General features: G+C 36.9%; 2 protein-coding genes across 4 annotated transcripts in view; one reads left to right on the forward strand and one right to left on the reverse strand.

Annotated features, from left to right (window-relative positions):
• Window positions 1-1,548, reverse strand: part of LOC145663825 (mitochondrial import inner membrane translocase subunit TIM50-C-like) — a 28,749-nt gene extending 27,201 nt beyond the window's left edge. The window contains exon 1 of the mRNA XM_081729919.1: window positions 893-1,548. Within this exon, the coding sequence (XP_081586045.1) occupies window positions 893-1,289 (397 nt within the window). The 5' untranslated portion in view covers window positions 1,290-1,548. The remainder of the gene's footprint in view (window positions 1-892) is intronic.
• A 1,506-nt stretch (window positions 1,549-3,054) lies between these two features.
• Window positions 3,055-12,171, forward strand: part of LOC145663826 (dual specificity protein phosphatase 23-like) — a 75,652-nt gene continuing 66,535 nt past the window's right edge. For 2 of the 3 annotated variants that reach the window (XM_081729923.1, XM_081729920.1), the window contains exons 1-2: window positions 3,055-3,258; window positions 11,772-12,053. In XM_081729923.1, the coding sequence (XP_081586049.1) occupies window positions 11,775-12,053 (279 nt within the window). In that variant the 5' untranslated portion in view covers window positions 3,055-3,258; window positions 11,772-11,774. The remainder of the gene's footprint in view (window positions 3,259-11,771; window positions 12,054-12,171) is intronic. The other variant, XM_081729922.1, reaches the window with a different exon arrangement.

Below are 12,171 nucleotides of genomic sequence, written 5' to 3' on the forward strand. Positions count from 1 at the left end.
TTTTTAACAAGACTTAACAATTCGAGAGTACTAATTTTTCGCAGAAGTACTATGTGGATGCATACAGATGTAGGAAGATCAATGGAAGGATGAAAATTAGAAATATTTGGGATTAACAGTGAATACGGAAGGCCTGAAATGAAACAGGGGTAAGGTGTAATAGAGAAAGAACAGAGAAGTAGTAATACAACGTTGAAAATAAGAGTATTTGTGCTGTATCGCCGAATCATACGAAAATAAAGAAAAAAGTAAAATGTAGTACATTTGGTTAGATTAGATTAACTACTTACATTATGCTAGGTTGGGTTCTGTTCTCGACATGAAATGGGCAAGTTAAAGACTTGCCCAAATTTTTCTGTGCCTTTTACAATCTATGGATCTGTATAATAAAACAAGTGTACCTCTCCGCGAAATAGCCCATCCGCCTCCACATACAGTGCCGCTTACATCAAAAACAATCAGCAAATACAACCACTTTCTTAACTTTTACTATTCCCCTTACCTGACTTTTACTCAATTTTTATCACAAACTTAAATAAATTCTCCAATTGACCCGGTATATTTCCTAAAACTGGTCCGGCGATACAGCAGTTAACCCGCGGCAGTTGAGACTACTCGTACTAGTATTGGCTAGAATTTAACATAGTTTTTCTCCCAATCAATCAGCCTACAGTGATGACCTTTGCTACCTTTAGTACCCTCTTATACTGACATTTCGTCTCATTTTATTAATTTCTCAGTAAATTTTGTCTTTTGGTTGCTGCCATCTGCGGCAGTTAATGAATTTATCTGCACAAAAAAGGTACACTTCAGTAGCACAAAATTATAGTCTTATACCATGGAGCTTAAATTACTATGATTAAGTGCAAGTCACAATATACACAGAACTTACCCCAATCCACTAGAATATATACTCCTAGAGTTCCAAAACTCGCACCAAACGCTATAAAGCTGTACTTCATTGCTTTCCACGAGGCTTCACGCTTCTTTCGTTCTTCTTCTGAGTCATTCTCACTTTTTCCGCTCTGTTCTTTTGTTGAAGTATCTACTTGCACTTTAGTTTTCAAGATTTCTTCAGCTAACCCTTTCACTGTACCAGCACTGGCATCAGTTTTTGTCGAGTAATATGAATGAGAAATTTTACTAGCCAGACTTTCTTTAGATGTAAAGTGTGTGTAAATGTAGTTTTGACTTGCTCCTAAAATAATAGCTTCATTTCTTAATAACTGTGGAAAGCTTTTTCTTAAAAAATTCCTCCTTAACACACACCAACACCTGCAAGCCGCCATTTTTCTTCTTCCTTTTCTTTATGCAAGTATCGAAAGGTACAAGAACCAAGAACAATCTGTACCAAAATTTTGTAATCAACAAACTCACAGAAAGATGTTAATAATTAACGAATTTCTACTTGTCTAAACTTAGTGCAAGACATTTAACACTAATTTTGATTTCGATGAATTAGTAGTTCGATGTTCCACATATTAAGTGAAAAATGGAGCTTTATTACAATATATTTACGGGGATTTACAGTTTTATATAACTCACATTGATACACAGTATATATAACTTATACTTATCTTTCTCTTCAACAGTATCAGGGTTGGAAATATATAAGATCGCAAAGACCATAGAGGAATATAAAAATTACCTTATTGCGGGTAAAATTACCGCAGAGGTTCAATGAAATCACTCATGAGTGTTTGCTTTCATTTTTCAGTAGTCGCCGATTTTATCAGCCAAGTAGTGGAACGGCGATCAGTTATTCAAAGTGTATTACTATGATGTAGTGTATGTCCTTATCGTGCCGTTTCGAAACTGACCGTGGGAACGGAGGTTATTGCTATTATAATGAGTGGATTCTTGAATCTACAGCATTGATAAGTGAAAAATTAGTAAATTCTTTGAATGTAGGTGTTTCTCTTAAATAAAGCTGTGGCAGCTGTTGAATCCGGTTTCACAGTTGTCATTACTATTCATATACTTCACTTGCTATTAAAGTAAGAATTAGTTATACACATAAATTTGGAATAAAATTACGTCAATCGAAATGAAAATTCATTAACCACTTTCTGGTAGTAATGTTAAGATTTACTATTGATAATTCCTTTTCTGATTTCCTGATATCATATTGGAACTATAGTAGGCAATTCCATTACAACAACTCTGTTGGCTTATATGTGCACACGATTCGCATAACTACACTCAATCTGGGTACTTGACATTCAGTGCTAGTTCTTGACTTACATACACTGTACTTGACATACTAGTTCGTACAAGAGCTTGCTGATATTCACGCCTTTACCTTGTGTTTTTTGTCTTGCTCGTTCCGGAGGGTATATCCTCCCTGAAAAAATAGTTCGGGTTACGTGCAGAGGGCGCTGTTTTGCAGCTTCTTATATCCCTTGTTCACGAGTACTGAATCCATCAGCGCTGACTTTAAATTAATTCGTCCGTAGTTCTTTATCAACAAATTACGAATCTCAGCCATCCCAAGATGAAAAAAAAATATATATATTATGCTAATGATTACTGTCTATGTTGCTCTCATAAAGGTTGTTACATAACACATAGCTTGATTCTATATTATGATCTTCGTGTTATGATCGTATAATGTTCGATGTGGCTACTGAAGAAATATACCTATGTGTTCATGCAAGATGCTAGTGTGCTTTTGCCGTAGGAAAGCAATGGGCAATTTGGCTAATGGAAGTGGCAGGGGAGATTGAGGATTTGGGGCCCAACAGAATACGTCAGCCGCTAGAGGCCATAGTTGTATATTAATGTTTTGTTTTAATATTTAATTATGTGTCAAATTTAAACATCGTAATCAATTAAAAGTATTGGCGCTTTTTTTAAAACGGCCGTTTCTATTGCGAGCCTGGCGGAATTTTCCTGATTTTGACCTATTTCCCAATTGTGTCGTGTATTTTATTCAATTTTGTTCCTGAATCACACATCCTCCGTGTGAGGTGCACATAAGACATTTTTGAATTGTAGTACACATGACTATATAGCTGATGCACCTACATATTTGACCGATAATGGTCTATGACAAGGATGGAAGGGTACAGGCAGCACCGCATAATCACAGAGAGTTGCAAATAATATAACGTGATGAAATATAAGTTCCTTGCTGTCATATTTATAAGAAACGTATCCCTGTCTGTACTACAGTTGTCTCGAGAAATCACCACAGAATAGTTGACATATTGTTAATGCGAGGTAGCCTTCGTAGTTTTCCTCAGCCTGTTTTTATATGTGAGTTCATATGTGATTGCATGATTTGTTGTAATTTATGTATGCTTCGTGTACGTCTAGTTTAGGCACACCATTAGAAATGTTGAAAATTATGATTCTTTCACTAATTTCTTTCTTAATGTTCTCCAAAGTATTTGCGCTGGGTGACTAGACAATATGAATAAGAGGACCACCAAGGTGACCAGAACTTTTACTTTCAAAAACGGGACGCATACGAATCGTGGACGGGGAAGGGGGAGTGACTTCCACATTGCATTTTGGGACTCAGCAGTTTTCAATTTTACAAAATACAGAAGTAAGAGTGATAACAGCATTTCTAACTTAAGTACTACCCAAAGTACAAGTACTTTTAACTACTTCAACACTCAGAATTCCCACTCAATACCCACTTGAACCACAGAACACTCAATTCTCATTTGAATATTCAGAAGTTCTAGGCACGGCTAAACCTTCGCAATGAGTATTGGTACGGAAAAGTGTAGAATTAGCATTTTCCATTTATATTTTGAATAATAATTACGGGACACCTGGGTCATGTTTGCATAAAAACAGGACATTTAGGCGTCCCGTTTGAGAATTAGAAAAAACGGGACAACGGTTAAAAATAAGGGACTGTCCCGGCTAAAACGGGATGTCTGGTCACCTTGGAACCACCAAAAGTAATTAGTGAACTTCACAATTCTTTTACGATTTGCGTATAAATACAGCGTCCGGACAAAAAGAAATATAGCGCAGAGGATACAAACGAACTTGTGCTAGGTAGTCACTATAAAGCACGAATGCTAAACGAGTCAGGGCTAGTGTAAAATTTCCGGAAAAATCGGGAAAATAACAGAAATCTTCGTGTTGGGTTAGTTTTACTAGTAATGGAACCGTTTTTTTTTTTTCAGGCGCGTGAAAAATGTAAATTGAGAAATTTCAATATTGTGAATATTTAGAAAGGAAGCATTCGAAAATAAAACTGTTGTAATTATTCTTGAAAATTAATAGTCTGCACTCATTTCCTTTATGTGCCTTTTAGTCGTTTACTTCTGGTTGTGCATTAATTACAAAACTTTTACAATTGGATGCACATTTACCATCATGAAGCGTTACTGTTGCAACAAAAAGATCTCTTGAATGAAACTGAGTTCTTAATGTACTCTTTGATCTGGTAAAATTTTGTTAATTTTAACCAAATTACATTTAAAAGGAAAAAGCAGTAGGCAAATTTCACTAATACTGATGCACTAAGACGTACAATTACTATTATTTAATATTCAAATACAGACTTTAATAAAAACTTTATGTACAAAATTATGTATGTAAACAAATACCTGTTTTCTAATGCGACAAATTATCTACATATATAAAAATGAAACTGACTATATTTGTAACTTAACAACTCTTGAATCATCAGACTGATCCCGATAAAAATTTTCAACAGATGAGGTTCGGGCCTGGGATGGATCTTACCATTTTGCTTCCCGCAAAGTGGGGGAGGAAGGAGATATATAAAAATGATGTAAAATGATCGATATTAGTGTGAATCCATAGTATTCAGGGCAGCTGAGATGAACAGTGACATTTCCGATGCAGTTTAAATCCAAATTCAGCACTGCAAGTTGGGGGAGTGGAGTTACATAAAATTATCATAAATGTGCGATATTAGTATCAAATCCATAGTTTTCATGGTTGTTGAGATGAACAGTAACACTTCCGATGCTGTTTAAATAAAACTTCAGGTCCGCAACTCAGGGGAGGGGAAGGGGAGATACATAAAAATGAAAATAGCTGATATCAGTGTCGAAACCATAGTTTTCGGGGTCGGTGGGTTGAACAATGACACTTTCGATACCTTTTAAATCCAAATTTATCCCCGCAAACTGGAGGAAGAGGGAAATATATACAAATGATCGATTTAGTGTGAATCCATAGTTTTCAGGGCAGCTGAGATGAACAGTGACATTTCCGATGCAGTTTAAATCCAAATTCAACGCCGAAACTTTAGGGAGGGGGAAGGGGTGATATATATATATATAAAATGGTTGAAAATGACTGATATTAGTGTCGAATCCAAAGTTTTCGGGGTCGCTGAGATGAACAGTGACACTTCTAATGAAGTTTAAATTGAAATTCAGCGTCGTGACCTGGAGGCGGAGGAAGGGGAGATACACATATGATCAAAAATGACCAATATTAGTGTCGAATCCATAGTTTTTTGGGTAACACTTACGATGCCATTTAAATCCAAATTCAGGCCCGCAATTTGGGTAGGAAGAGAGACATAAAGTAGTATAGTGGCCGATGTTAGTGTCAAATCCATAGTTTTCGAGGTCGCTGAGATGAGCAGTGAAATTTCCGATTCTGTTTAGATCAAAATTCATCCTTGCACCTTGAAAGCGGGAAAATATAAATATATGAATATGATCGAAAATGACTGATATTACTCTTGAATCTATGGTTTTGGGGGTCCTGAGATGAACATTAACTTTCGATGCCATTTAAATTTAAATTCAACGCCGCAATTTGGGGGCGGGAGAAGGGGTGGATATATAAAAGTGATAGAAAATGGACAATATTAGTGTCGAATACATAGTTTTCGGGGTGGCTGAGATGAACAGTGTCACTTCTGATGCCGTTTAAATCCAAATTCAGCCCCCATTAGTTACTCCTAAAGGGGGATAGTGACAGGTAAAAGAAATTGAAAATGACTATACTAGTGTCGAATTCATAGCTTTTGGGGTCTCTAAGTTCATTGGTGACAGTTTTGGTGCCTTTTATACCCAAAATGAAATGTATTCTCCCCGTGCGAAGAACGGGTATCCTACTAGTCTTTAATAATAACGAACGGCAGTTTCATATGTTAAATTCTTTAATATATTTGTCGCTGCTTAAATTTACGCACTTGTGCGGTGTGTGTGTGTGTATGTAAATAAAATAATATCTCTTTTTGAGTTGTCCGAAAAATATAATTACAAATAATAAAGAGGGATTTTTATCAGAAAACTAAAAAGTAAAATTAAAAGCTCTTGCTTTAAGTATTTTTCCTGCTAGCGAAATACGTTATATATATGCTGCAAACACGTTACAGCACAAAAGATTAGTATCGGGCGAAGAAATAGTTTTTGAATGATATTTTCCGAGTTTTGCCAATATTTCCGAACAGAAGATTGTTTCTAATGAGTTCAAAATTTTCGGAAATTTTACACAGCACAAGGAAGATCCGCATCTCCATAAAATATAATTTGGTTTTAACATACTGGTATTAACTAAAATGATTCTGGCCCTGTTATTTTAACACTTCCTGCCATACAACGATAACTTTATATGATTACTTAAGATAATTTAAATGCGTCTATATTAATTAGTCTAACTAGGATTATATTTTATTATCTTTTGTAGCCATTAACACCATTCTATCACGCACAGTGCTAACTTTGAAGGAGTGATACAAATATATTTTTTGCCACAAAATTCCCCTATTCTAATATAAGAAACATAACTACTCAGTGATCTTAACTGTAAACTAGTAAATACAAAATAGTTTTCATTTTAAAAGCTTAATGTAGTAAAATATTAGAAAATTTCAAATTTTCCCAATTTTTCCCTCCCCCCCCCCATTCTTTTACAACACTAGTCAGGGCAGGGGGTAGCTACTGGGCCCGCGTGGTATCTCGAGGTATGTCCGAATAGAGCTGGCGGTCAACGATGGTGGGTATTTGCGTAATCATAATTTGTGAGAACACGTGGGTTTTCACTGTGATAACAAGTACCTATAACATGTAGGTGCAGTTTTACTGTATGGATCCATGTGTAAAATGTACAGAAAAATTTAAGCAGGTCTTTAGTTTGCCTATTTTATGTCGAGAACAGAACCCAACCAAACTCTGCGGGGCTTCTAGCTCGTTCCTTCTTCTACTACTACTGATGCTATAGATCCGTATAGTAAAACGGCAGGAACATTTGTAACGATTTCAGATTAGTAACGTTGCACTTCTAAACATGAGCTACAGCTTTTATACATTGGAGAAATACTTCTCTGTCGGAAAATAATAGGGGCTATCTAGATTTTTTCCACCGTAAAGCACTTGTAATGATAACTTGTAAAGATAAAACAGCTCTAATACTCACTATTTAATTGTGCTACCTGCAGAAATTTGTTCCTTATAAACATGTCTGTCCAGGCACAGTATTGAATTTTACCTGTAAATTTTCCAACATGTGGATGAATAAACTTGACCAGCACCGTTTATTTATCTTGCAGCATTAGAATAACCCATCAAAAGGAAAGAAAAAAAATGGTTCCGACAACGCCTGGTGAACCAAACCAATGTGGGGTAATGTAAGTGAAGGAAATCTAATCTATCCTAGCCCAATATAGGCTAAAGTAACCCATTTCATTCATAAGTCATTCTTGGTATGTTGAAAATTTGGCAGGGGGTTAACGGAAAAATTGAAAAAAAAAAAAAAACTTTACTTTACTTACTAAATGCTTTCGTAAAACGGGTTTTCGGCCTTTTTGATGTTGGGGGCTCCCCTCAATCGCCAAAATCTAAGTTGATTTGAATTAGCATCGCTTTCAGTAGCGAAGGTATATCAGACGTGGACTTACAGCTTAACGTGGAATCCCAACCACATGAGATCCCTCAAGGAATTGACCAGCAAAAGCGCGTAGGCCACGCCAGAATCTGAATGCACCTCCTGTCAAAAGTGAAATATGTAAATAGAAAGTACGTGTATTCCTAAAACAATGACGATCACTATGGTAAATTTGTTGGTACTGGTTAAAAAGAGTCCGTCATGAAAATTGTAATTTTATCGGTAAAATGAGTGCATGGGAAAAAGAATTGTCTAGGATATTAATTTCCACTGTTCTAGCATTTCGGCACAAGGTAGGAATTCGGTATTTTATGTTTGCAAGTCTAATATTACTGACCCGGTGGGATCACTCGATCGAAAAAGTGTAACTCGCTTTTTCAGGCCAGCAACCCTGAATGAGGTTTTCCTGGGTTTTCCTCATTCACACCAGGCAAATGCCGGGGTGGTACCTAAGTTATAGGTCCCAGGCCGCTTCCTTCCTTCCCTTTCCCAGCGACATCATCCCTCATACGTGACGGGGTAACATGGTCATAATGTCGAAAGTCCAGAAATCTAATATCCTAAACCCTCTAATATTACTGTGTCAAATCATTACAAGGGGTGTAGTAGGGTTGAAATGAGTCCGTGCTTTATCAAATGTTCGTTTCACTATTCTCATTTATGCACATGCTCCGTCGGTAACGCGCCTGCACCCGCATGAGCCCCTCTTGTGATCTTACCCTGATTCAGTTATACAGTATAACATTCACTCTTTTAATGGTTACGTAATTCAAGGTGGGGTTTGTGTTTTTCACCGGATTAACTGCCGCAGATGGCGGCCCCGATATACAGCATTTACAGAGAAATTAACAGAATCAGACGAAATGTCAACGAGAGAGTAATAAAAAAAAGTTATTAAATTCATCAATGTAAGGTTATTACTTAGGGAGAAAAGCGAGGTTAAACTCTGGTCTATATGAGTTGGCGTATTGATGCGATATTAAGTAAACAAGCAATAGAGAAAATATGGCAGTGTTTCAAACCCACTGTCTTATTAACTAACCTAGAACGTGTATGTTGCAGTAATTAAGGAAAATACATAAATGTATGTCGGAAATTAATAAGAGCGAAGTTGCTTCTAAACTATATATGATGAAATGGAGCGGAATTTTTGGTGCTATCCTATTTTATAGGGGCATAAATTTGTAAAATTCACGGAAGAAAAGTTACTTGACTTCACAAGTAATGAAAATATATCGGAATCATACCTCGTACATGTATTATTAGATAGAAATACGAAATGGAAAATGGGGCCGCGGTGGCTCAGTGGTAGAGCGTTCACCTCTGGTGCATGGGGTCCCTCGTTCGCCAAGTGAACTTTGTGATGGATAAACACCGTATGCGTGAGTTTCCTCAGGGTTCTCCCTTTCCTCCCACTTTCTTCATTCCACCATTTCAGTCATTTCTCATCATCACTGTCTCCCTAGCCGGCATAACCGTAGGACGTAAAAGTCAAAGACCATTTCATTTACGAAATGGAAAGTGTGCTCTTTACCATGTTAGTACGTAGGGTTACCAACTGGCCGGATATATTGCTGTATTTGATTAAAGCCGGTGACGGGTACAAATTTCTTATTAAGATTACCGTATTGCCTTTAGCGTAAAATCAAAACGAAAATAATATTTGAACAAAATAAGAAACTGATATAGAGTATAGTTTAAGATGACCCAATTTTTGCTTTTCAGTTAATTCTGGGAGGCCTTTCAACTTCATTTTGTATTACTAAGATAATTTCATTATACAACACATTTGGTAATCTTAGCATTTACTGCATAAGAGTTGGGTACACCAGAAATGCCTTCGCGCGTGTAAGACCCAAGTGTATCATTGAAATTTTAGAAGAACGAAAAGGTGCCTTTTAAAACTGCTTATATTCTATATAAAATCTGGAAACAATGTGATAGCCTATGTCAATCTACCAAATAACATGTATCTCTGAAGGTTAATCAGATAATATCGTATCATGGAGTTATATATTCATTACAAGTACTTACTCCAAAAACACTTATAATTAATTAACTGTAAATGTTTCGGCAGAAAAGTTATTGTCTTCATCAGCTCATATACTTCTAGAAAACTAATATAGTTTGTGGAGCTACTTCTCGCTGATTATCTTTCGAATGTAATTCGTTTTCTACTTCCAGCAGTCCTCTTCTTTTTTTTCTGTTTAAATACTCCCAAGGCATAATTGAAAGCTTGGTGATTAATTACGTAACACGTTTCAAGTAATTTTTTGTCAACCGAAGTAAGGGAGTTATTGGAGTAAGAGCACACATTTCCAATATGTAGGCCAGATAATAACAAAGTTCTCTACATACGGTTCCAATTCTATCATTTTTCTTCGATCAATTACATTATTAGTAGAGTGAGAACCAGAAGCATTTTTTAAAAAAATATTATATAAGATATCGGTTAGATACAAGGGAAGAACTACTGGAAGTAAGATCAACGAAATGTGGTTCCACTGACAACATTGTTTTCTGAAAAGATATATGGAAATAATCAATATTTTTGCGTTGAAGGGAATAATATTTTTGCCGAGATTCACAATTAGTCAATTTTGGGGTAAGTACTTTTTAAGGAATACTGAATATTCATCTCATTAGATCAGAAAGAAATTAAATATTAACGTATGTATCTATTTTTTCCTGAAGTAGTGTTTTAGCTAGAAGTATTGATAATTTCCAGAAGAAAATACTGAAAGAAGTGACATTTATCTTGAACTGTACCTAGTAAACGTTATTTTTTTAATTTAAGTACAGTTACCATAAACGATTCATTCGTTTTGAAAAGGCTATATTTTCAAAAGTAGTACACGTACTATGAAAAGAACAACAAACTCACGAAGTTTATACACCCTCTATAAATGTTGAATATGTGCCCTTTTGTGATACGACCCACGTCCAGACTAGGGATGGCCAGAACCGGTTCCTAGTGGAACCGGTTTTCGGGTCTGAACGGATCCGGAACCGGTTTTTCGGATCCAGGTCTGGAACCGGTTCTGAAAACCGGATCTCCAATGGAACCGAAACTTTGTTACCATCCCTACGCTAAACCCGAGCTTCTGGCAGGCTGTGAACAGTATGCTAGATGAAATGGTGGAAGCGACAGGTAGGCGCCCAGGCGGCGGCCGCTTGTACCATTTGGCTAAATAAATGGTAACTGGCAAACTCATTGGCTAAACAGGCAAACTTGCCAACTCATTTGGCTAAACACCCACTGGTGGACTAAAATTTTTTTTCTGGGGTCACAAGCGGGTTTGGGCGGGGAGGGCACAAGCGCATGGTCCTCTTTGCATTTTTTAAAGGTGAACTTTGTGCCTCCTTTACGGGTCTTTGGGGGCTTTCGGATCCAGATCTGGAACCGGTTCTTAAGATCCGGTTCTGGAACCGGGTTTTCAGATCCAGATCTGGAACCGGTTCCCAAAATTCGGTTCTGGAACCGGGTTTTCGGATCCAGGTCCGAAACCGGTTCTGAAATCAGGATCTCCGAGAACCGGTTCCGCCGGAACCGGAACTTCGTGGCCATCCCTAGTCCAGACAACGTCTCTTTCCTTGTTTTCCCTCCATTTTCGATAGGTACCAACCTCGTACTGCCACAGTGCTACACTCGATCGGAAAGATAATGGATTCGTGCTGCCACACAGTACAAGCTTGTTGAGTTCATATATCTTTCTTTTTCTTATATCTTTCATGTGTGTACGTGTAATACTTTTGAAAATATAGCGTCCTCAAAACGAATGAATCATTTATGCTAACCCTGTATATTACTAGTTTCTAGAAGTGGCAACACTGTTGCTTATAATAGTTTTAAGCCATATGAAGTTGAATAAGATATTCAGGACGAACACTTGCTCTAACTATATCTATTATTATTTTACTGATTTTCATAGACAATGGCGTCTTCAGAGAGCTATCCTCCATGGAACTTCTCGTGGGTCGTTCGTGATGAATTGGCTGCCATGTCGTGCCCAAGCTCTGTGGGTAATCTTCGTTACTTGGTGGAACAAGGAATCAAACACCTAATTACGCTCTCTCCAGAGAAAAGGCCTCCAATCCAAGCGTTCCCTGATCTAAAATGGTCTGAAATCAAGGTGAAGGAATTCGAGTCTCCGACTATTGCTCAGATCAATAAATTCATCGAACTATGTGAGCGATCAAGAATTCAGAATCAAGTAAGTAATGTTTTGCAGGTAGAAAAGTACAAAATAATTAAAAATATATATAAGCCTACCTTTGCATGTTTTTTGTTTGCAATGTAGTGACCGAAGATTATAAATAGCCATTGTACAG

The sequence above is a fragment of the Thermobia domestica genome, chromosome 11 (assembly GCF_964235325.1).
Source record: "Thermobia domestica chromosome 11, izTheDome1.hap1.1, whole genome shotgun sequence".
NCBI classification, from domain to species: domain Eukaryota; kingdom Metazoa; phylum Arthropoda; class Insecta; order Zygentoma; family Lepismatidae; genus Thermobia; species Thermobia domestica.